Source organism: Ursus maritimus, unplaced genomic scaffold, assembly GCF_017311325.1.
Source record: "Ursus maritimus isolate PB19 unplaced genomic scaffold, ASM1731132v1 scaffold_34, whole genome shotgun sequence".
In the NCBI taxonomy this organism is placed as follows: Eukaryota; Metazoa; Chordata; class Mammalia; order Carnivora; family Ursidae; genus Ursus; species Ursus maritimus.
In genome coordinates this window covers 26,816,304-26,842,014 of record NW_024426008.1, presented here as the reverse complement: position 1 = coordinate 26,842,014, position 25,711 = coordinate 26,816,304, and the positions used below count along the sequence as shown (strand labels likewise).

General features: G+C 48.8%; 2 protein-coding genes across 4 annotated transcripts in view; both read left to right on the top strand.

Annotated features, from left to right (window-relative positions):
* The window catches only part of CKS2 (CDC28 protein kinase regulatory subunit 2), a 7,094-nt gene extending 1,217 nt beyond the window's left edge, over positions 1-5,877 (top strand). Inside the window, exons 1-3 of one of the 2 annotated variants that reach the window (XM_040620345.1) lie at positions 1,193-1,357; positions 4,171-4,298; positions 5,533-5,877. In XM_040620345.1, coding sequence (XP_040476279.1) covers positions 1,299-1,357; positions 4,171-4,298; positions 5,533-5,585 — 240 coding nt within the window. In that variant the 5' untranslated portion in view covers positions 1,193-1,298 and the 3' untranslated portion in view covers positions 5,586-5,877. Of the gene's footprint in view, positions 1-1,192; positions 1,358-4,170; positions 4,299-5,532 lie in introns of those variants that run through there. The other variant, XM_040620346.1, reaches the window with a different exon arrangement.
* A 1,325-nt stretch (positions 5,878-7,202) lies between these two features.
* SECISBP2 (SECIS binding protein 2) overlaps positions 7,203-25,711 on the top strand; it is a 42,263-nt gene continuing 23,754 nt past the window's right edge. The window contains exons 1-10 of one of the 2 annotated variants that reach the window (XM_040620343.1): positions 7,203-7,356; positions 8,251-8,396; positions 12,956-13,205; positions 13,425-13,548; positions 14,624-14,853; positions 17,467-17,548; positions 19,270-19,472; positions 22,634-22,756; positions 24,178-24,267; positions 25,186-25,318. In XM_040620343.1, the coding sequence (XP_040476277.1) occupies positions 7,321-7,356; positions 8,251-8,396; positions 12,956-13,205; positions 13,425-13,548; positions 14,624-14,853; positions 17,467-17,548; positions 19,270-19,472; positions 22,634-22,756; positions 24,178-24,267; positions 25,186-25,318 (1,417 nt within the window). In that variant the 5' untranslated portion in view covers positions 7,203-7,320. The remainder of the gene's footprint in view (positions 7,357-8,250; positions 8,397-12,955; positions 13,206-13,424; positions 13,549-14,623; positions 14,854-17,466; positions 17,549-19,269; positions 19,473-22,633; positions 22,757-24,177; positions 24,268-25,185; positions 25,319-25,711) is intronic. The other variant, XM_040620344.1, reaches the window with a different exon arrangement.

The following is a 25,711-nucleotide window of genomic DNA, read 5'->3' as shown; positions in this document are numbered from 1 at the left end:
ATACCCTTTCAAAGCAAAATGACACTATATTTGGGATCTCTTTTAAGATGTGCTGGGAAAAAAGGAAGGGGGGAGTAGAGGAAACAAGATGGCCAAAACGTTAACTGCTGAAGCTCAGTGATTGGTACCTGGGACGTGACACTATTCTACTTCTCCACTTGAAATTTACCTCAAAACGTCTCCGTAAAAACAAATCTCCCAGGAAGCTTTTCTTTCCCAGCCTCTGCCAGAAAGCCAAGGGTCCCACTTCCCACCTCCCGTAATGGTTATCCCATCTTCGCCATCAGGGCGTGTAACGCCGCCCAATTACCCGGGCCGCCAAGCGGTTGCGGGGCCGGGCAGGTGCGGCGCTGCGCAGGTGGGCGGCGGCGGGCAGGTGCGGAGTCGGGACCAGAAGTCCAGCGGGGAGGGGGCTCCCGGCCCGCATGCACCTGTTCCAGCGGAGACCTCCACCTGTCCTAAAGGAACCCAGTTCCTGCACGTGGCACGCGCCGGCTGCGGAGCGCGGGGAAACACCGCGGGGGCCCTTCTGACCGTCACCGAAAGGCAGCCGGCTCACGGGTCGGTGTGCTTCTTCCTCCGACCAAATCAGACTGCTCGACGTGGGATGCCGACCGCGCCACCCACGGCCGTTCCACGCCCGCCCACCCGCCGCGAGCTCCGTCCCCTCCCACACCCCGGAAGCCAGGCCCTCGGCGGGTGGGGACCCTGCCTCCGCACGCCCAAAGCGCCTCACCTCCCACCCTTCCGACGCCCTTTCCGGCCTCCGAGACTGCGCCTGCGCGGGGGCGGACGCACCTCATGCAGCCCCACCCACGCCGCGCTAAACCTCGCGATACCTCACGCCTCCCGCAGGTCCGCCCACTCCAACGGCCCGGCGGACCTGGAAAGTTCTAAACCCCTGCGCACGCGCTCTGAGGCCCTTAACGTCCGGGCTCCGCCTTCCCCTGACCACGCCCCTTTCCGTCAGGGAGCTTCCCGTCGCCACGTCTTGCCAATCATCCACTTCTTCCCTCGGGAGACCTCGCAACAGGTCTCTGATTGGCTGATCATGGGACATATCGCCGAGGAGTGTCGGTGACGATAGGCTGTGAGCCGGTCCCGCCTACCGACAGTTTGCGCGGGAGGCGATTGGCTGGCGCCTCGGTCCAATCAGCAGTGGGCTGTCGGATTCAAACCGGGATCGTTGGGCCTGTGGTCGGTTGGTCGCAGTCGAGTCGTTGCTTTGGCCTGACGTAGACGTGTGGCTTGTTGCTGCGCCCGCTCTTCGCGCCCCGTTGCTCCCGCCCGCCCGCAGGATGGCCCACAAGCAGATCTACTACTCGGACAAGTACTTCGACGAGCACTACGAGTACCGGTGAGCGGGGCCGGCCGGAGGGACGGCCTCAGCCGCGGGCCTGGGCGGAACCGGGACCGGGGTCGGGCGTAGCGCGTCGGCCGGGGTTCGGGCAGCCCGAGGTCGGGTCAGGGTGGCGGCCCGGGGTGGGAGCGCGGGGCCTGGGGACCGGGCGGGCGTGCTGCCCGCCGTTCCCCGCCCTTTGTTCGTGGCGGCCTAGCGGGGCGGGGATTGCGGGTTCCGCTCGTTCCCTCGCCCGCCGCAGTCCGGCAGAGGCTCCGCCGGCCCTCGGTGCGCGGCCAGGGGCTCTGGGCCTCGGCGTCGCGGGCATCTGCGCTGGAACCCAGCGCGAGAAGGTGCAGCCCGGGCGGGCCGCGGGCACCTCGCGTGTCCCAGGGGCCGGGCGGGGCTCTGGGCGGGGGGCTCCGGGCGGGGGCGGGGACGCGAGGGCGCGACCGCCGTGGGCCTAGCTTTGTGTGGAGGTGCTGCGGTGCGGTGGAGTTTACGCGCCCCGGGGCAAGGCGGGGGAGTAGCCGGAGTTCGTGCTGGAACCCCGCGCTCCGCCGTCGCAGGCCAGAGTCGCGGCCCCCCGGGAGGTGCAGAGGCTGTTCAGGGGGTGTGGGTTCCAGCCCCCTGCTCGTCAGAGCTGGACTTGAGCTGCGGTCCAGGGCAGTTCGTCCGTGGTGGTGCCGCAAGCTCTTCTGAAGTGTGCACTTACACGTTTGGTTTGTGTTTGGTAAATACAAGCTTCGTGTCCTATTTTACAGATGCGTGGGTTTTTTTTGTAATTGAAATCAAGGTTTAGGTCTGTTGGATGGCATCCGGAACAAGTATTAGAGGATCGTGTGGGTTTAAGTTCATAAAAGCTGTAGATCAGCTTTTTCAAGATTATCTCCACAATGAATCGTCTCCTCTGGATGGTATTTTGTGGTGTTACCTGAGTAGTTCTGGTTTAATTGGCCTCCCCTCCCACCCGCGGGCCCGCTACCCCTCTCAGCAAGCCCGTCCGAGAAACAAACGTTGGATTTGGGAAATAGTTTCCTTACTTGTAGTTAGGAAACGATCTTCCTGAAATAAAGTAGAGGTAGAGACCTTGGTTAAGGTGAGCCTGTTTCCATGGTTGATGGGAAAGGTAGGAGTTGTGACTTCTGAGTAACATGGATACGTTTATACGGTCTTACATAATACGACTACAAACGCTAGCTAGCATTCCATTTCTTTTTGAGGCCAATCGGTAATTAACGTAGAAGGTAGAAATGAGATTATTTGCAGAGCCCTAAAAGTAGATGTTAGAGCAACATTTCAAGATAATGTACAAAATACATGTTAATTGGCTATGTCATCAGTAAGGCTTTGGGTCAAAGGTTGGCTATCAGTAATTAAGTTTTGGGGGAGTCAGATGTTACATGTAGGTTTTCATCTGTGCGGGGGGGGGGTAGGGAAGTGGGGGAGGTCAGCGCCCCTAACCTCCTGTTGTTCAAGGGTCAATTGTAGTTCACTGGAATTAGTAAAAAATAGTAAGCATAATTTCATTTGGTGGCCTCATCTAGCAACATGATACAGTTGTTCTAAGGCTCACTTCTTTTGTGTGAATAATATAAAATGGGTATTTAATTCACCAGCCACAGACCAGAGTTTAGGTTGATGACTGTTTAGTGTTTATAATGAATGGGTTTTGGGTTCAATTGTCTTTTGTGCCAGAAAGTGTGACTGACCAGATTGCACCTTTCTCACCCTCATAGCCAACTGACTTTCAGGTAGATAGACATTTTATAATGGTCAAAAAATTTGGTTAGTGATTGTCGATGACTGTATAACTTTACTGCTACTGAAAATGGTAAAAACGGGTCTGGGAATTGTGATTGTAAGAACATTTTACTGCAGTTAAGAGGGGGTGCAGACTTGTCTTTAAGAATTTTACAAAGCTACAATTGTACATGTTCTTGATGCTTTGACGTTGAACTTCCTAACCAAAAAAACTTAAGTTTTGGATCTAGGTTATTTGGGTAGAAGTTAGTAGCTTATCAGAAAAAGTCTTTGTGCAGGGTTGCCAGGTACATGTATATACGTGGGACTTGGGTTTGCTTGTTGCTTTTAATTTGAACAAAGCAATTTGTGGAGTATACAAGGACTCATCTACTAGAGATCTGTAATATTGAGTAATGGGAAACCCAAATTAACTAACAGATTAGATATTTTTTCCTCTTATGTAAAGTCTACATGGGTTTCCTCTTATGTAAAAGTCTACATGGGACGATGGTTTTATAATCGGAAACCATGCTCAGCTTATGCTTCTGTAGTCAGATGGCTTCTCTGGCTCCCTGATCACATCAGTCTGCTTCATAAAAACCAACAGGAAAGAAGAAGGAAAGGAGTTGGGCATGTTTTCCTTTTGAAGACCATTTCCATAAGTTGTGTATTTTCTCCTTATATCCTGTTGGCCAGGATCTAAGTTACCAGAGGTAGGTGTGGGGGAGGATGGGATGTTTTGGATAACCATGAGCCCAACTTGGGTTTGGGGGATTCTATTCCTGAAGAACATTGAAACAGTAGCAAGCAGTCTCTTAGAGAAGAAAAAAGAAAAGGTGAATCCTAAACAAAATGCCTTCTGCTTTTGGACTGTATATTCTGCCTATTTTCAACATTAGGCCATCAAAAATCAGAATTAAAGGTAGTAGACAGTCCTCAAGATTGATGCTAATAGTAATGTAATAAGAGTTCCTTGAAAGATCTTTGTTTTGAACTCAAATATTAAGTATCCTAAAAATGTATTTATAAAGTGATCATTTGTAGGAAAGATATATTTACTAATACTTGGCTCTATGTTTTAACAGGCATGTCATGTTACCCAGAGAACTTTCCAAACAAGTCCCGAAAACCCATCTGATGTCTGAAGAGGAGTGGAGGAGACTTGGTGTCCAACAGAGTCTAGGCTGGGTTCATTACATGATTCATGAGCCAGGTAGGTGTTGCCATTTAGGAAGGCATCAACTGAAATAAAATAGTAGTGGTTGTGGTTGTTGAAAATTGTTAAGTAATATTGACATTCAGTGGTATTCCCAAAGTAACCGGGGTAAGTTTGAATATTCTTGAATGGCTGATTCCTTTCCTCCCTAGGAAGAATTCCAGTTTTGTCATAAATAATACCACAAATGAAAGTAATGCATTATTCTACCTGCAGAAAGATAAGGAGTTTAAAAAAAAAGGCAATTCTGTTTTATTTTAAAATGTGTCATTATTAATAGTATTTTGTTGTAAGTATAATTCTGGTGTCCTGTCTCTTTGAAAACTAAGAACTTAAGACATCTTAAGTGTCCTTAAGTTCTTTGCATAGAAGTTAATGCAATTTGAAGGGATTTGTCTTTTCCTTTAGCATTCTGTTAAAGCATAATTGGGATCTACCACATTAAGGTGAAATAAGGTAACCTAGTAAGTGAACCTTGCTGTGTGTGTTACGTGTTATGAGTGTTTGTATTGTTGTGTGAAATTTACCAGAGAGTTTTCCAGATACGAAATGGTAATCTAAAACTCGTGGGGTTAAATTCTGCTTTTGTGTTATCAATAAATAAATGTAACTTAAACATTTTATGATGCTTTGAGCAAAATTTGAGGGCATGCTATAGAAACAGAATTAGGTGGAACTGGAGTTGTTTTCTGCTCTTGTTAAAGAAAAGCAGCAATAGCATCAGATAGTGACTTAAAACTTTCTTGGGATTTGGGGCATTGTATCGGAGTTCAAAAGCTCTTTATCCAGCTAATACCAGAGCACATGAGGAACGTCAGAGTCCTGGACTCCCACCTAATGAAACAGAATCTTTGGGAATGGGCCCCTAGGATCTGCACTTTTTACAGGCTGGTGGGTTTTGAATTTGGTGTTAGGTGTCTTTCCTTTTCACTGGAATTGAGAGTCTAAAGGGTAGAAACCATTCTCCCCAAAGTGGCTTCTCTACTTAGCATTTCTTTTTCCAGGGTAGGTAAAACTAAATAAAACACTCGGGAATGTTCTCATCATCAGGTGGTTTTCTTCTGTTTATAGTTGACAGTGACTTTTCAAACAAAATTTATTTCAGATATTTCGATAAGTGACAGTTGATCATTGATTTATTTTGGTTTAACTGAGAATCTGAATTTTTGGTTGAATGAATGAAAATTAACCACATTGTATTAAAATTATATAAAATATTTTGTTTCCACAGAACCACATATTCTTCTTTTTAGACGACCTCTTCCAAAAGAGCAACAAAAATGAAGTCTATCTGGGGATCGTCAATTAAATCTTTTTCAAATTTAATGTATATGTGTATATAAGGTAGTATTCAGTGAATACTTGAAAAAATGTACAAATTGTTGATCCATACCTGTGCATGAGCTGTATTCTTCACAGCAACAAAGCTCAGTTAAATGCAACTGCAAGTGGGTTATTATAAGGTGTTTAAGATAAAATTTCTTCTAGTCGGTTTTTCTCTTTAATATAAGTGCCTGTTTGACTTTGCCTGTTACTTTTTGTTAAATAAAGTTTGTATGTTGCATTTATCATTCAAGTTATGGGGTTTATTTTTTTAAGGTTAACTTGTGTCTATCGAGGTTGTTAGATAATTTCAGTTCTATAATTTTGGTCTGGAGGAAATAATTTTAAAGAAATAAGATTAAATGGGTTTAAAATAGCTTGGTTTGGGGAGGGTATGACTTAATTCACTTACGGAGAAACAGTTTAATGGAGACACTTCATAGGTCTACTGATAGTTTAGAGCTTGGAGAACTGTGCAGTTGTGTCTAAGGACTGGCACATCTAGTGGCCTTGAGGGAAACCACTTATCCTTGTTTCTGTTTTACTACATGTGCCAAGTAGGGATAATGTTTCCTATAAAAACGCACAGCATTTTAAAATGTAAAACATTCCATACGTAGTTTGTGTCTGCTTGTAAATTGTCTATCTGCTACAGAAGTATTCCTGAGTTAATGCAAATACAGGCTTTCTTATTTGCTGTGCTGTGTAAAACTTTGAAATGAGCTGCTAGTAAACACCCGAGTCTGGCGGTCCTCTGTATGCTCCTCTCCTGAGAAAGGGGTGTCTGTACAGAAATAGGACAGGGAAACGGTACAGGTGGTGCTGAGCAGCAGCCCAGAACGTACTTCTCCCCGCCCCCTCTCCCCCCGCGGGGACCCATCCCCTACAAGTCCCCGGCTAGCATGCTAGGAAGACCAGGAAGACGCCGGGATTGCTAAACAAAGGGAGCGGTGATCCCGCAGCAGACCCCAACAAGGGTAACTGCCCCACGCTAGGCCCGTCGGGGCGTGTTCATGCATGTTTAATCCACCTGCGGGATCCACCTGTGATCCACCTGTGATCCACCTGTGATCCCCCGCTGGAACACCTTGGGGGGGGAACTGGGCGCAGCCCGCCATTTGCTGCTTTGAATAGTACCTACCTGGTAGTAACTAACTCGGGCCTCCCTGCAGGGGCAACGCTGAGATTCCCAGCTTGTATACCTAACCCAGCTTCCAGCCCCCCTCCCCCCCGCTCCCGCGCGGACCCACCCCTGCTCAGCCCCCGCCAGGCCGCACCGCTGTTCCCAATAACTGAAAGGTACTGAGCAGTCTGGGAATTCTCTTCCGTATTTACTGCTCAGTGCTCCAGCCCCTGGCAGTTGACTGCACCAGATCCTCCTGGGCCTGGAGTCCACGGCCTTCGCCTTCGAGTGTCCCCGGCCCGGCTGCGTCCCGGAGCCCACCGCTGCCTCTTCCGAGGGAAGGGCAGCACCCAGGACGCCGCCGCCATGCGGGGGCCGAAGTCGCCGGCACGCGCACTTCCGGCCGGAAGCGGCGGGTGGACGCTGGGCGGGTCGGGGCGCGTTTCTGTGACGCACTTCCTGGCGTCCGCTCCGAAGGCGGAAAAGCGGGGCGCGAGAGCGCCGCGCGTCTGTGCCGCCAGCCGACGGGGCGGCTGCTGGCCTCCGGGTCGGGCTTTCTCCGAGCCGCGCGCCATGGCGTCGGAGGCGCCTCGGGAGCCCGTGGGCGAGGTGAGGACGGCGCCCCAGAGTGGGGGTCGGGCGTCGGGACGGAGGCGGGCGGGGGACAGCGCGGGGCGTCGGGGCGGTCGCGGTTATCCGGGGGAGGACGCGGGCGCCCGGGAATGCGCCCCCGCGCCGGCTCGCCTCGCTCGCGTCCGGGAGTCCCGCAAACGTTGGCTGAAGCTCTAGCCTCCGCTGGGCCTGCTGGGCCGGGCCGCTAGATGGAGCCCTGGCGGCCGCGCCAGTCGTCCTTCCAACGGATTAGAAACTGCGGTTTCTAGTGTCCGGGAAAGTCAGTCTGGCAGTGCGGCTCCGAAGACCAGAAGAGCAGATTTTACGTTCAAATCCCAAGGCTTTGTGACAGCAGAATGTCCTTCTAGCTGGTCTCGCTTTTGCTTTTACAAAACAACTCTTCGTGGTTCGTTGAGTGACAAGTCAAGGATTTATGTAACTTTTCTTTTTTGAGAAATTTGATGGAAATAAACTTCCGTATGCGTTTGAGTGTCTGAGTCCCCAGTTCCGCGGCTGGGTTTACCCATGGCAGTTTTCGGTTCTCGGTTATCCGTAACTATCGCGGAGAAGGTGACACATCCGTACTGCAGGTTAAGGCTCACGGAACGTTGTAAGTTGTCCGAACTCTGCCACTTTTATTGGATTTTATTTCCACTTTAATTGCTTGCCCCCCCCCCTAATATTTAGTAGACCACTTTTTTTAGCATTGGGGAAGAAGTTGTTAGCCAACAGATTCTTGTTATTATGAGGTGGAAGTATTTGAACAACAGACAGTCCTGGGATTGGCATTTTTGGGATTGCTAGAACCCAGCTACTTCCCTTGGGTTTTTTTGTTCACATTTGCTTTACCTCTAAATGTATGTAGTCAACCCCCCCCCCTTCTTTCCTCAGGGCATCAAGTTGTCAGCAGATGTCAAACCGTTTGTCCCCAAATTTGCTGGGCTCAGTGTGGCGTGGTCAGAGTCTTCGGAAGCACGTGTGTTCCCTAGCTGTGCAGCCACATACTATCCGTGTGTTCAGGAGCTCCCTGTACCTGAGTATGTATCCTTCTCAATGTCTTGCCTTCCTGGGACGGAATGGGGATTACACTTTGAAGTAGGCTGCACCTAACATGGTTAATGTTCTCAGTATGGCCAAGAAGGGCCTGAGCCAGTGGCACAACTTAACTGTGTCCTGCACCAAAAACAAACCTCAGCTCTCCAGACTGATACAGTTATTTTGGGCAGAGAAAGTGTGGAGGTTGCGTTGTATTCACTAGTAGGAAATGGAGTCTCAGGATTCATTTGTGATGGGGTCTGAAACTGTATCACATGTCTTACGGGAGATGAGATGGCTGGGGGTGTAGAGAGGAAACGGGGCAAAGACAAGCCCAGAGAAATCAGCATGCTGTGTGGTTGTAGGGTGTAACACTGTAAAGTCTTGCTTGGGGAAGGAGTGGGGGCTTGCAACCGTGGCTGCTCTTTTGTTGGATGGTTCTTTGGAAATAGCTGAGTTTCGCTTTCCACCATTTTTCTTTATAAACGTCCCGTGGAGCTAGATTCGAGAAGTTTGGCTTATGTTGGTTTTTCAGTTTTCCTTTTCCTTCTCAAGTTTCATTCTTTAGGTATTTATACAATGGTTTCCGTTAATAGCTGTATTTAGAAAAACGTGCATTAAACCTTTCATGTAATTGTGTAGAGTACTTGTAGATTTTTTAAAGGTTTGCATCTTTATGTAAGAATCCTTGTCTTTATGTTCCTTTGATGTGGGTTGTACGTGTTTCTTTTTCATACTTGCATAGTGTCGATTATATACTTCATATAAATTCTAGATTTGTATTCACAAGAACGAAATTTGGAATGAATAATAAAACCATCGAGTTGTTTGGTGTATATAGGTTGTATTTTTTGACAAAGTTGAAGTTCTGCCTGTACGTGCTTTGCTAGGAATACTCAAGTTTTCCACTGTGCTTTCATCCTTTGTTAAAGGAAGGTTGGCATGGGTCTCATTTGAATTGTTCCCTACCTTGGGTGGTTCACAAAGTATAAAATATATTTCAGTGAGTGACAAGGATTCAAAGCCATCTGCTGGGTGGGATTCTAGTGACCCAAAATAAAGGTGGAAAACATTCCTACAGCTAAAGTAATGTTCTGGAAGTAGCATGAATTGAGACGAATCAGAAGCTTAAGGATGTGCACTGCTGAATTTAAAAATTAGGTTTCTTGGGGCGCCTGGGTGGCTCAGTCGTTGGGTGTCTGCCTTCGGCTTAGGGCGTGATCCCGGCGTTATGGGCTCGAGCCCCACATCAGGCTCCTCTGCTTGAAGCCTGCTTCTTCCTCTCCCACTCCCCCTGCCGGTGTTCCCTCTCTCACTGGCTGTCTCTCTCTGTCGAATAAATAAAAATCTTAAAAAAATAAAAATAAAAATTAGGTTTCTTAATCTCTTATCCTTTTATAGTTTTGACTTTTTTTAAAATTATTTATACCAAGGAAAAGATTGGCTGACAATATTCCTGCCTGATGAGAAAACAATTAAGGACAAAAGAGGCATGAAAGCAGAGGGCCAAGGGTAGGAAGGACAGGAGCCTTTGAAAGGGACAAAATGGGGATGCTTACCTGTTTGAGAACTGATTACCTAGTCCATTCCGATGGAGGCTAAGAAGTCTGCTTGAGCCAGGTTTCCTGTAAATGGAGATCTCTGCAACGAAAAAAAGAAGTAGTGTTTTCCATAAGGAACATATGTTGTCTTTCCTGCTGGTCCCACTGCCTGTCTCAGTCCAGGAGGTAGGCGGGAGGTGTAATGTTATTTTCACACCTGAGAAACTGGGGCTAGAAACGTGTGTTCATAGTCATTCAGGTAGGCAGTGCCCGAAGCAGAATGACCATCTGTTCTTCTGACCTGCGTTCAGTCGAGCTCCCGAAAGCTGCTGCCACTGCTGGTGGCAGGTGTTTGCTGAGCATTTCAGTGTGTCGTGGTCTGCTGTCTGCTCTGGGTGCTTCTGAGTGGAAGTCTCAGCTGTGAGAACTAGTAGTCCTGGACGGAGTGTGGCTCTGGTCTGTTTGGTGGCTGGAGGGGCGGCTAGTGCCTGACACGTGGCCTGACGGCAGGGACCTGTGCGATACTGTTGGGGGACTGTCGAGGACAAAGGACCAGGCAAAGTGCTTGGAGGAGCCCTCACGGTGCAGCCGCAAAGACCAGGTGTGCTCGGTAGGAGGTAGGGCACTGCTGGTTGTGTCTTACATGGTGTCGGGTTGCTCACTTCTGGATTCTCGTTCAACTTGAACAGAGAGGGGCTTGAAGGCTCGGATTGGGTTCCACGTACTGAAAGTAGGGAAGAAATACGTGAAGGCCTGCTGTCAGGAGAATGGCTCCCTGGTGGTCTGTGTGGGTGTTGGTGGGAGAGGGGCTGTGGCGGTTTCCGGCTGAGTACATGCAGAGTGAGGGGTGGGAAGAGGGCCCGTTTGGGGATCAGAAGTTCAGTTTGGACTCCAGTGCCAGATAGGGAGGAGCGAACTGTTGGGTGTGAACCACCTGTGGGTTGGAGAGCGAGGCTCGGAGCTGGCGAAGTGCAGGACTGCAAGTAGGTATATGGAGTCTGAGCGGGGCTAGGAGAGGTTTGGACTCCGAGTCTGACTGGAGGGAAAGGGGAAGTGCCGAGGAGGGCCCTCCACGGATGAGCCTTTTGGAAGGTGGGACGGGGTTGCAAGTCCAGGCTGGTGGAGCTTTTCAGGTGATGTGACAGAAGGGCCAGACCCACAGATGCTGTGGCAGGGAGGCAACTGGGCTTGCAGGAAGGATGTCCTGGAGACGCAGGACGGTTGGTAGGGGTGGGGAGGGGGAAGTGGACAGAGACGTCAGTGGGTACTCTGGGTACAGGGGAGAGGGAGGGCGGACTAGCTGTAGGAGAAGTGCTGCTGATATAAACGGAGGCTGGGTGAGATGGTAGGCGCACAGGCGTGTGTTCTGTGCTGGGGGGGCCGTCTGGGCAGTTTGTGGCAGCTGAAATTTTACAGACAGGCGGCTCGAAGCCTCAACGGATGCTGTGGGTTGTTGCTGTGAGACTTTACTGGGTGATGTTCTCTGCATATAATCGTATTGGCCTTGGATGGAAAGCAAAAATACCAACTTCCCAGTGGAAGAAAGACCAGTGAAGACTTGTGCATAGTGGAACACCAGATTTTAAATCGAGCCAGGACCCAAACTGAGGGCTCTGGGCTCACGGACGCAGGGTTGCTGGATGACACAGCCTTCCCAACTGCAGCACCCTGCCTCCCTTTCCCGCTTTACCTAAATTTCTGTTCATTTATCTGGTTTTTGGACTTGGAATATTATCTTTTTTACTATATTTTGCAATCAGCCCCTCTTTGCCCCCCTCCCTTGTGAAGAACAGATTCTCCCGCCCCTTAGATTTTCTGAGCTTCAAATAAAATAAAACAGAGATTCACAGCTAGGAGCAGGATGATGCTTTAAATTGTTTTCTTCTCTGCAAAGAGCAGCACTAGGCCAGGTGTACTGAAAAAGGCACGGTAAAAAGGGTTTTTCTTGGTTTTTCCTTAGGAATAGTTCTTTACTAGAGTTAGTGAGCGATCTTCTTGGGTGTGAACTTACTGTAAAATGTCGCAGGCTGTCCACTTAGGTACTGCATGTACGTGGATGCAGGGAACCTTCTGGTAAGTGGGTTTCTGGTGTGGGTGGTGACTCCTTTGTCTTGCAGTGCAGGCCCTTCCTTGCCCCCGAGCAGAAATACTCCGTATTTGAGCGCTGCCTGTGCCCGTACCCGCTGGCGATCCAGCAGTGAGAAGATCGTGCAGGATGTCTCATCATTAGCTCTGATTTTCCTGCCTTTCTAAAGGGACCGGCACCCTTTGGGATTCCGCTGATTTTCTGCAAGAAGATGTTCAGCTCTGGGAAGTCACAGAAGCATCTGCTGGTGCTCATTTGTGGGAATGAGAAGGGTGTGTCTCGCGTCCTAGCTCATCTGCTCAGCGTTTCACCATTGGATCATCTTTCTTTGCAAGAGGATCGAAGCCTCTGGCTGAATACCAAATTCGCTTACAAAATCAGTGTTAAATTATATTTCAGTTTAGCCTAGCAGCTCGAGCAAACGGGGGCGCGGCAGCATCCACAGATGGTGCCCCTCTCGCCGGTGGGTTGCAGTTCCCAGGCCACCATGGGTGCAGTGTCCCCTTCCAGCTCTGGCCCCGCGAGGCCGAAAAGCGCAGGATGTGGTGCTCGGGCTGAAGGTTGGATGGGACGGTGGGGGCTCTGTGAAAGCCTCCTCTGCAGAGAGAATGGTCTGGATGGCCTTTTAGGCCTGGGCGGCTGCGGGTGGCTTTTGCAAACATCTGACGGTGTGGGAGTGCGGAGCTGCCGAGGTGTCCCTGGGCTATGCTGCTTCACGTTGTGCCACGGTCCTGCCGTGGGTGCTCAGCGCAGGAGTGAGCATGCGGCACTGGGCAAAAAAGAAACGCCGGAAGCTTTTATTTCACTATGAAAGGTAGCTCAGTGCCAGAGCGAATGACCTCAAAAATGATAGAGACTTTAAATGTGCTGCTTACAGAAGAGCTCCTTGGTTTGTGGTGTGAAATCTTAACTAGAACGTACCCTTCTTCTTTAGGCAGAAGCTCTGTACTGAAGATGTGGCCTTTGGAGCTTCAGCTTTTCCGCCTCAGTATTTATCTTCTGAGCTGGCTCGTCATCCGTGCAGCTATCCTCCTTACCGCGTGGAGTGTGCGCAGAGCGTCTGCCCGGTGCCCGGCTCCCAGTATGCTTATGGCCACCCCAGTGCGTACCGCGGTTTTCAGACCGTGAAGCCGCGAGGCGAGCAGATGTGCCCTCTCCCACCAGACACGAAAGCCCTGTTCAAGGTAGCACGCCGCGGTGGTGGTTAGCGTAGCGTTTAAAATGTGAAGAGCTGGTCGATTCTCACGTGTTTAAGTATTGTTAATCTCTTTAGTGTATTTAAATTGATTTTTGTTTATCCTTTATTGAAATGGTTGTTGTGAATACTTACGGATTTCTAACTTTAAGCCTTTTTTATGACGCTGGTTTTCTTAATTCATGTGACTTTTTAATTTTTCCCGCAGAAAAAAACGTATGATGAGCGAAAGTTTGACAGCAAGAAGGCTGACGGGTCTCTGTCATCTGATATAAAATCAGTTAGAGGTTCACATCCTGTGTCCGTTCACACTGACACTAACTCGAAACCAGGTGAAAATGACAGACTCTCTGATGTTAAATCGTCCTTCCCCGCCTGCCCCAGAAATGTCACTGTGCTTTGTACCTGTTTCTGTGGAGGCCATTGGACTCTGGTTGGGATCCTAGAGGCGTCTCCGCCCGGGGAGGGACCCGTTGTGGGGGGGCTCTGGGGTGTGCCCTAGCGTGTGCGGGAACCGGCCCAAAGTCACATGGCAAGTAGGTGACACCCACGGGCCTCAAAACACGTCCTTAAGCAAATCACAGCCACATCCTTTGTACTGTATTTGACCATGTTCATTCCTGAAATAGCTTCTCTGGCGTTCTGTTGGGACACTTTTTCGTAGGGGGCAGAGTTTGCGGTTTGAATCCCATCCTGAGCGATAGCAAACCTGGGGCGGTGTAGTTACTCGGGACACGTGTCTGCTCTGGCCTTGGAAACGACTATTCCAGGCTGTGGCTCAAAACTAGTGGTTCTGTATGGTGTAAGTTACAGTCGAGTGCAGTTTGATGGCTTATCTATAAAAAGAGCTGAAACCTTTGTAATAGCGTATTTACTGAGAATGACCGATTTATTTACATGTTTAACTTACATCACTTGGTGTGTAAGTTTTTCTCTGTTGATTTCACTCAGAAACCATTGGGCACATGGAAGTTTGCAAGGAAAGTTGAACAGTTAACTGTAATGACTGGCTTCATGGCCTTACAGCCCACATCAGGATTCATTTGTATTTGAAGGGGAGGGATGGGGAAGAGATTCCAAGTTCATTTCTACTTGCTTTCTTCCAGATTTTAGGCATAATTCTAAAGTTGAACTAGTTACTGCAACCTGATCTAATTATTCTTACGCCTCAGGTTTGCAGCGTGCTTTGCTTTTTTCTGCCTGGTGGCCCAGCCAGAGCAGCTGGTGCTTCCGGTCATGTCTGTTTCCCACCGTTACGCAGGTTGGCAACACTAGCAGAAGGAGGGCATTCGGACAGTCCCGTGTTAGCGCGTCAACGGCGATAGACTTCCCGCCCTGCTTTGAGGTGCGAGGACGGGTCTTCACACAACACCTACATTTTCACCTCTTTTGATTCTGTAAATACAGATGCTTATCAGAGACGAACAGACAGGAAATCCAGAATTGTTGAAAAGAGTGGATCTGCCTCCAAACCTGAGTTTGAATTTACCAGGCTGGACTTTCCTGAACTGCAGGGTCCAGAGAACAGTGAGATCTCAGAGACCCAAAAGCAGCCCACGTGGGGGCCTCTGCGCTCTGCCTCAGCTGACCTTTCTCTTCTCAGAGAGGTGGTGAAACCTGCCGTGGTGACAGCAGAGGTGAGTGTGGGGCCTCCTCTGTCTCCCTCCTCCTCCTCTCTCCCTTCCTTCCTTCTCCCCTTTGCAGGTGCTTCACGGGACACTGCATCTTCCTGTGGGGGCCTGGCTTCCTTGTGAGGACCTTCTCCTTGGACTCTTTCCTGCCCAAGTGGCCCCTAGTACAGCTGTTCTTTTAAAAGAATCATCTAATGAGCTTCCTTGTGCTTGCTAGCTGCAGGGGACGGAGGCCTGACTCCGGCACAGGTCCCACTGTGTAGACAGCCCCTGGTGATCACCTCCGTCCCAGCACTGCATTCCGACAGCACGTTTACCAGTAGACAGATTCTTTTCATCCATCAGTGACTGCGTGTCAGACTGCATGAGTAGCCTCTGATTTTTCCAGGCTGTTTATCCATACCTCTGTCATTGGTGAGATCACGAACTCCGCAGAAGTAATCACTGTATGTTTTGTTTGCCACTTAATGATTTTAAAATATACCGTGTTCCACGTTTGGTCTTGGAGTTTTAGTCCATCCAGGTTCCGGGAAAAAGCATCATCAGGTTCATAGTCCCTCAGGTGGCTTCTCACAGATTTCTGCGGAGAGAGGGTGGGAGGGCAAGGAGGAGGAGGAGACAAGGAAGGAGGCAGCTCCCATCCACTCTTGAATGGAGTGGGGATTCTGCGTCCTTGAATGCGCTTGCGTGCCTGGACACTGACGCCCAGAGGCGGGTAGGGCGGCTTGCAGTGTGCAGAAGATACCCCGTTCCCCACTCATTGACCCTGACGCTGTGGCGCTTCCCTGTGGCTTAGCCGTGACGAGGAAGGCTGGCTGGCAGCTGGCGTAGAAGAATCTGGTTTGGCAGCTGTGTGACCCCTGTGGTCCCAGCCGGGAGTGTGGAGTAGCTGAGCCGTCGAGGGGCTCATAACGCGAGCCTGTGAGCGCTCTATAGAAGTAGGACAGGCCACCAGGAGCTGCGGTCATGGTCACTGGTCACACAGGTGTGTCCGGACACCAAGTGAGGCACGTGGCGCCGTAAGGTGGGGTACGGACTCCTTGCCTGAGGATGTGTTCACACTCTTGAATTATGTGTGGACTTTTAATTTTTTAAAATTTTTTCTTCTAGAAGAAACTTCTTATTGTCTTAGTAGTATCTTTAAACACGAGAGAAATATTTAAAAGAAAATGAACAGTTGACCTTGAACAACACAGGTTTGAACTGCACTTAGACATGGATGTTTCTGATAAACACAGGACAGTACTGTAAACATATTTTCTCTTCCTGATGATTCTCTCAGTGACGTTTTCTTTAGCTTATTGTACTGTTAGAATATAGTGTATAATACATAAGACGTGCAACATGCGTGTAAACTGTGTGATCGGTCAGCGTTCCGGTCAGTAGTAGGCTGTTAGTAGTTGGTTTTAGGGGATCAGAAGTTCCACGTGGAGTTTTGACTGTCCAGGAGTCAGCACCCCAACCCCCATGTTGCTCAAGGGTCACTTGTAATTGTCTCAAGTTGTGTAAGAGAAAACCATGTTAAGCACTTACAACTTTTTTAATGGTACCTTGTGGGGATTGAGGGGGTTCCCCTCAGTGTGAAGTTATGCGTACGTATGGCTTTGTGTTTGAGTTTTTAAAACTTTTGGCATTTTTCCATGTCATTAAGTAGTTCTTGAAAACTTGTTGCCCTGAATCTTTGTGGGTTTGTGCAATTTGAGTAACTGTTCTTGGACAGGTAAGCCATGGTGAGCGTGTAAGTTATATTTACTAAAAGAACAGGCTGTGTGTCAGTAATTTTATTTTTTGGTACTGGGTTCAGATTCAATGAAATGGTATAGTGAAAAGTGTTGAAGGATATGAGCGTTAGAATTTAAGTCCATCCAGATTTGAATGGACCGGTTTCTTGGTGCTCTGAGTGCCGTGGTCACCCCGAGGCCGCCCTCAGGTCTGTCGTCGTGTGCTCGCCTGCCTGCTTGTCATTGGCTGCCTCATGTTCCCTGTACGCTCGCTGTCTATGTGGACCTCCTGATGGGGTTTTCAGAACTTTGGTGTGTGGGCGTGGGGAACAGTGCCCCCCCCAGGGGCCCTGTGGCCTCAAGTGGTGGGGGCTCATCTGTGCTGACGCACAACTTGTCTGTCGTGTACGGATCTTTTACAAGTTGTGTGTTGTGTGTGCCATGATGCCCTTAGCGAGGCTGCGTTTCTCCCCCTGGCAGAGAAGTAGGGGACACTGTGGGCTCAGCTGAACACCGTGGGTGGTTTCTCCTCCAAGGAGTGAGACTTGGTATTACGTATGTTTTTACTTACTTGGATTTTTTTTTTTTTTTTTCCGAGCCTGAGAGCTGGAGGGGGCGTGTGGCAGGAGGGGCAGAAGGAGAGGGAGAGAAAGAATCCTAAGCAGGCTCCACACCCAGCGTGGAGCCCGATGCGGGGCTCAGTCTCACGACCCTGACGACATGACTCGAGCCAAAACCAAGAGTCGGATGCTCAACAGACTGAGCCACCCAGGCGCCCCTGAAATTTTTAATTACCATATATTTTGGAGATTTTACAAATGGCAAGGGAAGCTGTGTTTAAAAATTAAGTGATTACTTTTAATTTGAAATAGTACAGAGATGCTGGTTTGCCTTTTAGGGTGAAGTGGTGGTGAGAAGCACGGACACAGCGGAGTCCATGACCAGCAGCGCTGCAGCCGATCCCTCCTCCTGTACCAGAGGTAAGAGGGGCTGCGGCAGCTTTAACACACCAGTGCCCTGTTTTCCAAGTTGCTTTTAGTTCAGTGCAACAGAAGTGTTTTTGTTTTATAAGTCGTCTTTAAGACAGCTGGTGGGCTGTGGACAGACTGACCTCACTGGTGAGAAGCCGGAAGTAAGTACACGAGACCCCACGTGAGTGTGCAAGGGTGTAAAGTAGGAGCAAAGAACTCTGAATGAAATGTGTCCAGCTCGTCCAGTTAAGGGAGAAGTCTTATGAACTCAGAAATTACTGCTTCCTTAAGTATAGTCACCACCAGTGGTTCTCAGAGTTTAGGTGTCACGACCTCTTAACATCCTTTAAAAAGCCCCAGAGAGCTTCTGTTTATTTGCATGATAATGATCAGTATTTGCAATATTCAGAGTTAAAACTGAGAACTTCTAAAAATCACTTCGTAATTCTCTTACAAGTAACAACGATAAACCCATTACCTGTTACCATAGCATATATATATTTTTAAGACTGATTGTTTTATGGGAGGGAGAGGGAGAGAGAGGCGGAGGGGGAGAGAATCTCAAGCAGACTCCCCGCTGAGTGTGTAGCCCCACGTGGGACTCAATCCCAGGACCCCGAGACCATGACCTGAGCAGAAGTCAAGAGTCAAACGCTCAACTGACTGAGCCACCCAGGCACCTCAGCATAGCATATTGTTTATGAAAAATAGCTTTTCCAAAGTTAAACCGTCATGAGGAGAGCAGCCTCGTTTCACGTTTTTGCAACTCTTTACCAACTTGCTTGGTAGCGTGGCCTCAGCATGCAGTGGTTCACTGTCCCGGGTCATGCAGCCTCCTGAAAACGCTGCTGGACGCTCAGGAGAGAGCGCGCAGGGAGGCTCAGGACCTGTTCCTTCCGTCAGGAAAATGGTTTTGACGCCTCGGACCCCCGAAAGGGTCTTGGGAGCCTCAACCATACTTAGAGATGATCTGGCCTGACTGTCCCAGAAGTGACACGTTCAGAGAGAGTTCAGTAATTCTGCGTTTAATTTTTCTGAGTCACTTGTCCTGACAGGACATTTTTACAAGATTATTCCAGATCTATTCACAGGTGTGTGTTCTTTTACATTCTCGTGTGGTATGTGTGTGGTTTGGTAAAAAACCTTCACTTAAAAGGCGACTTGAGTGGTGTGTAGGTCTGGTACAAAAGCAGCCTATCTGGCTTCTTGGGGGGACGCCCCCAGCTGCCGGCCTGGGTCCTGTTCTGTCTGTGGGCACCTAAGGAGTCACGTTGCTCTGCTTAGGCCTGAGGTCTGAAAACAGAGAAATTAGCACTTGCCGTGGTAGCCAAAGTCTGTTATCTTTGACTTCCGATGCGAATGCTGCATAGCAAGGTTAGTAGGGCTGAAATTCGATCTGTGCCCTGTTAATTTTTGTGTGTTTGCTGTGTGGACTTAACTGTGTTAAGTTTTATTACTTTTTGGCCAAAACTGTAGTTTATCTACCCACCTGTACCCCCAAGTTAAAAAACCGGTTGCTAGGAAAATCACGGAGCCTACAAGTTAATTCAGCCTGCGTGTTCCAAGAAGAAAGCTTAGTAGACGCTGTAGTTTCCGAGACAATGTTTTGAGCACCAGTCTGCATTTAATTATGCTCTGAGTAATGACGTCACATAATACGTGTTTAGAATTTCTAAGCGTTTTCATTTTACTGTTGAGATTGTTCAACAACTTTGGTTGTTTTTGAGCAGAGTTGTCTTGGACACCAATGGGTTATGTTGTTCGGCAGACATTATCTACAGAACGGTCAGCAGCCCCTAAAAACATTACTTCCATGATAAACCTAAAGACGGTCGCTTTGTCAGCAGACGCAAAAAGCGTTAGTATGTCGCCTCCTGAAGTTGTGTCTTCGGATCCTTCCTACAAAGAGAAGCACATCCTCTCCACTAAAAAGGTACGTGTCATGTTGGATTGCGTGGATCCTCTGTGCTGGCGGGTCGTCTTCTCGGATCCCGACAAGGGGTTTCATTCTGTGCTCTAGTCGCTGATCTGAGTCGGTGGTACTTGTACCCTGAGAAAAATAGAACCTCAGTCAAGGAACCTGTGGCAGCTTTTAGAGTAAGGGACGATGTAGACTTTACACCCATGGTCTTACGACATCTGTGAACCATCTTGAAGTCTTTAAAGAAGAGATGCTGGCAGAAGTTCGTGCTCGGGTGTGTAAAGTCCTGCCTCTCCCTCCTCGTCTTTCATCTGTTGAATTTAAATTGCCTTTACCTGTAGGGTAAGGACAGCAAGACCACTGAATTCCACCTTTTGTGGTCATCTGGTGCATGTTACTGATTCTTGGTTAACTGCAGCTCGTAAGAGAGCATCTCGGAATCTGTTTTTCCCTTTCCGTTCAAATAATTTTAAGCTGTCCTTTTTATTGGTTAGATTTATTTCTCCAAGAGCCTTTTTTATTGGTCTCGATTCAGTTCTTAATTTTCATTGTGTATTTTTTTTTTTAAAGATTTAATTTATTTATTTGACAGAGAGAGAGACAGCCAGCGAGAGAGGGAACACAGCAGGGGGAGTGGGAGAGGAAGAAGCAGGCTCCAAGTGGAGGAGCCTGATATGGGGCTTGATCCCAGAACGCCAGGATCACGCCCTGAGCCGAAGGCAGATGTTTAATGACTGAGCCACCCAGGCGCCCCGATTTTCATTGTGTATTGATACATTATTTGAGGTGGAAATATGGCCATGTTTGTTTAGTACAGTGATGGCCTTTTGGAGTCTGAGGACACTTTGTGTTACCCAGAGTGTCACACACCACCCCGCACAAACGGGAGCCGTGTGTTGATGGTCCGTTGATGGAGGGAAGGTGTGCTGCTGACTGTTACGGCGAGGTCACGCCTGTGTGTCTCCTGTTCTCACGGCCTTCTGAACAATGTGAAGGATGCCGGAGGCACAGGCGAGACCCTCTGAGTACACGTGGAGCCACCAGCTGTGGGCGCATGGGCACAGGCGGCATGGCAGGCCTCGGGGTGGGGCCGCCCCTCGGCTGCCGTCTCACTATCCGAACCAGACAGAGTTCTCATGACAGTTAAGATTCTCAGAGTTAATAACGATTTTATTTTCCCAGAACCTTTTTTTTTTTTAAGATTGCATTAACTTATTTGAGAGAGAGAGAGTGACAGCACGAGCAGGGAGGAGAGGGGGGAGCAGGCTCCCTGTGAGCAGGAGCCTGACATGGGCTCGATCCCAGGACCCCGGGATCATGACCTGAGCCGAAGGCAGACGCTTAACTGACTGAGCCACCCAGGCGCCCCTAAAATTTTTTTTTTTTTTTAAGATTTTATTTATTTATTCGACAGAGATAGAGACAGCGAGAGAGGGAACACAGCAGGGGAGTGGGAGAGGAAGAAGCAGGCTCCCAGCGGAGGAGCCCGATGTGGGGCTCGATCCCAGAACGCCGGGATCACGCCTTGAGCCGAAGGCAGACACCTAACGACTGCGCCACCCAGGAGCCCCCTAAAATTGTTTTTTTTTTTTTTTTTTTTTTAAAATTTTTTTTATTTTTTTTTTTACCAGTAGACAGCCAGCGAGAGAGGGAACACAGCAGGGGGAGTGGGAGAGGAAGAAGCAGGCTCATAGCGGAGGAGCCTGACGTGGGGCTCGATCCCAGGACGCCGGGATCACGCCCTGAGCCAAAGGCAGACGCTTTAACGACTGCGCTACCCAGGCGCCCCCTAAAATTGTTTTTTAATTATAAGTGTAAGAAGAGTTTATTTTAGAAAAGTTCTAAGGTAAAGACAAAATTCAGATCGCCTGTAGTCTTACAGCCCAGGGGCATGGTCTCCTACGTAACAGGGTGCTAGGGTCACAATGGTATTTCCCTCTGAAACTCTGTGTTGTGAGTTCTTATTACCAAAATAGCAAGTGCAATGCCGCAAAGACCTACTTATGAATGACGTCATCTTCCCTTTGTTGCCCACCCCTCAGAAGCCCGTGTTAACAACAGATATGTATTCTACCTCAGGCTCCTCGGGATGTCAACAAATAGAGATTGGTTTTTTAAGGTTTTTTTTTTTTTTTTTTCCTTTTAGACAAAAATGAGACTGTTCTACATACCTCGTCCTTTAGCATTGCCCTTTTCACTTCACAGGATGTCCCAGGCAGCTCCTCTAGGTCAGGAGGTCACCATTCTTTCCAGTAGGCACGGGAGGATTAGTCCCCGCTGGGGATAGAGTAGCTCCCCAACACGGGAAGGCCCTGCTCTCTTAGCGCCTCCATCTGATAGACCAGCGTGTGCAGACGGGTAGTGATTAGTGCTTTAGAAGGGGTGGAGAGGGACAGGCTGCACGGAGATGGGACGGCTCTTGAGCTGGAATGAGGGTGCAGTCCTGGCCTAGATCTGAGTGTGGGGGCACCTGCAGAGACCCCGAGGCCAAGGTGCATCTGACCTGACTGAGGGGAGGTGGGAGCAGGGGGGTCACATTCAGCAGGCGTGGGATGGGCCCAGACGTTGGTCTGATTTGAAGTCTCCACAGGGGATTCAGATGTGCGATGAGGTTTAAGGACCACCGGGCCATGGTGCCAGAAATGGTACTCCCGGATTTATTTTATTTATTTTTAAAGATTTCATTTATTAGAAAGAGCTCATGCGCACACATAAGCAGGGGAGCAGCAGAGTGGGAGGGAGAAGCAGGCTCTCTGCTGAGCAGGGAGCCCGATGTGGGACTCGATCCCAGGACCCCAGGATCATTACCTGAATTGAAGGCAGACGCTTCACCGATCGAGCCACTCAGGCGCCCAGCACACCTGCATTTATGAAAAGACTTCAAGCTGGTATCAGAGACGTTACAATAACCCCCTCTGGCTCAGGAGTAGGTATGTGCAAATCAGCCAGTTTCAAAATAATTGGATACCAGAGCTTTTTCGACGGATTTCTTTCCCGTGAGAAGTACTCTACTGATGCTGGCTCTTGGGAAAGTGGAGATGAGGAGCCAGAGTCTGAGCAAAGTTGCCATGTGGTTAAACGACTCGGTATCTCAAGTTTGCTCTGATTCATGGAAGTAAACATTCTGTTGAATCTTAAAAACTGGTGATTTTTGCTGTGTTTTTTCTGTCTAGTCTAAAGCTTCACAAGGTGTTGATCCTGAACAGAATGAAGCCTCGAGAAAGCCTAAGAAAAAGAAAGAAAAGTCTAAATCGAAATATGAAGTCTTGACCGTTCAAGAGCCACCAAGGATTGAAGTACATTTATATTTATTACTCATCTTTTACGATATTAATATGTGGGTCTGTCCTAATAGAAATACAGATTCCTACGGGCTTCCTAAGTGAAAGTCTGCAGATTCCTTTGCTAATCTTTGCCCAGTGCTAGAGAGAATAGCTGTCCCCCATTTTCTTCCCTTTGGCGGCCCAGTGCCATGGCTGAGTCATGGGGGGGCGCTCGGCGAGCGGTGGAGCGCTGAGTCGTCGAGAGCAGTGCTCGTGTGGCGGTCTAGTGGTGCGCATACCAGAGTGCTCACACTTAGTCCTCAGGATCTTGTTCCCCTGTGTTTCCTTGCTTTGGCATGCTGGCTTTTGCAGGGTCTCCTTTTCTATCCAGAAATAGGAATATAACATGCTGCACTCGAGAGAGATTAGAATCCCATAGCTCCGTCCTGGGCCCTGGCCTAGGGAATTCCACAGACTTGCAAAATCACTCTGAACTGTTTTCCTGTGGTACCGCGAGACAGGCCCCTGTCCTGCAAGGGGTCATCCTGGGTTTAGACTCGGTACCAGACCCAGCAGCCTGACTCTGGGTGTTCAGCACTGCTGCCTGCCATCCAGCTTAGGGCCAAACCTGAGACTTCCCCCAAACCTGGGGACTCCCAAGGCTCTTAGAATATTCCCTTGAGGACACTAGGGTTGTGTGTGTGAAGACCTGTGACCCTGGCAGAGCATTATGATTTGGGCCAACAATAATTCATAGAGTTCTCCCATATCCCACATAACTTCTGAGAGTCAACTAAAATGCTAACAAAAGCCCGTAAGATGTTTTTAAATGGCTTCAACATGGTCATTAGAGGCCCATTGCCCTATTTTCTATTTTATTTCTATTTTGTAGCCTGGGAGCAGCACACGGGACAGAGTAATTCCATCTCCTGAGTCTAGACTAAAGTGACTTTAACGGAAACACAGTTGAAGGCTGGGTGCTTGAATACTCCTGTGCTGGGAGTCTGGGGCACCCATGTCCTCGGGGCTCCCGCCCACTTGCCCTCCAGGGCAGCGGGATTAGAACTGATCTTTAAATTTGTTTCTTTTTTTTTTTTTTTAATATTTTATTTATTTATTCGACAGAGATAGAGATAGCCAGCGAGAGAGGGAACACAAGCAGGGGGAGTGGGAGAGGAAGAAGCAGGCTCATAGCGGAGGAGCCTGATGTGGGGCTCGATCCCATAATGCCGGGATCACGCCCTGAGCCGAAGGCAGACGCCCAACCGCTGTGCCACCCAGGCGCCCCTTTAAATTTGTTTCTAAGAGTAAAACAGTTTGGGGGCTGTTTTAGATCGCCTCGCGAACTCTGGGAGCTTGTTACAGACCGAGAACACGGGCAAGAAAGAGCTTGCACGTGGGCACGCTTGATTCTCATGATCCGCGAAGAGCTAAAGGGTGTGTGGTTTACTTAGGATGCCGACGAGTTCCCCAATCTGGCAGTTGCGTCTGAAAGAAGAGACAGAGTAGCATCTCCGAAATTTCAATCCAAACAGCAGCCACAGGTAATTTTTAGATGGACCCTGTCATTGCTTTAGGCTTAACTTTTCTCGCTCAACTAAACTCTTGAGAAAAACTATTTTCCACACTTCTTTAGGTACCAAGAAAGGTGGGTTGGTTTTAATTTCTTCCTTCATTGGAGAATCACATGCAGGGTGTTGAAATACAATTGCTCTAAGCGCACGCGTTTTGTCACCTTTGTAAGAAGACCGGTGGTGGCTGCCACTCCTGCGTCAGGACGCGGGGAGCACAGCGGCCTGGGGATCTTTGACAGAAAGTGAAAACGTTGACTGTTTCTTTGGGAAATGGGAAGTCCTTTGTGAGGCAGCAGTGTCTGACAAAACAAGATCAGGAGACCCCCCCAAAATTCACCTCTAAGCGGTCAGTACAAGGTGAAGAGAGGACTCTCCTTGAGCCCCGGCCCCGCTGTGCATTTGGGGATGAACTTGTGATTTGTCACCCGGATGGAGAACTTGCACACTTGGCCCCATTTCTTCACTAGTCTCCAGCATCTTGACTGTCATTTTGCCTTCTCAAGTGGGGGCATTATTTTCACGTTTGTGAGAAGTGAAACTCTGCACGTTGTCACATTCACTTGAATTCCCACGGTACAGTTTGTCCCCTTCCATCCGTGTTGCCAAAGACTCCACACAAGGCCTGGTTTCTCGCCTGTAGGCACGAGCTCTTCACAGTGCAGATGCAGACGGGGGAGCCCAGGGCTGGGAGGGGGGAGGAAGTAGACAGCCACGGCAGTCACAGTGAACGGTAATGTGGGATTATCTGCGTTTTCCTTTAGTTAACTTTTTAAAGATTTTTTATGGTTGCTATAAATAGGTTTCGTTTTATCTTTGTCATAAAATGCAAAGCACAGTTTGTAAAATACACGCTATCCTAAGAAAACTTCTGATTTTTTAATTCTTTAGAATAATTTTAAAAATAGTGGAAAGAAGAGCCAGATTCCAGTACAGTTGGATTTGGGCGGAATGCTGGCAGCCCTGGAAAAGAAGCAGCACTCCCAGAGCGCAAAGCCGTCCTCCAAACCTGTGGTGTTCTCAGGTAAGGGAGGTTTGTGATCTCAGAGAAATGGCTAAGAGTCTTTTTCAGATAGACTGGTCTGTGGCTACCTTATCTTTAATCAAAAGTGTGTATATGTCATCGGAATAGCATGGTACTGGCATAAGGAGAAAGATACTAATGGACTAGATTGGGAGTCCAGAAATAAACCCATATATCTATGGCCAGTGAATTTTTGACCAAAATACATTCATTAAAAGAACAAGGAACAATTTTGAAAAATGGTGCTGGGACAGCTGGGTTTCCACATGCCAGAGAAAGCTGGGCTCCTGCCTCACAGTGTATGCGGTAGTTAAAATGGGGCAATGACCTGAATATAAGAACTAAGTCCATAAAACCGTTAGAAGAACACAGAGGTGGGCTGCGTGGATGGCT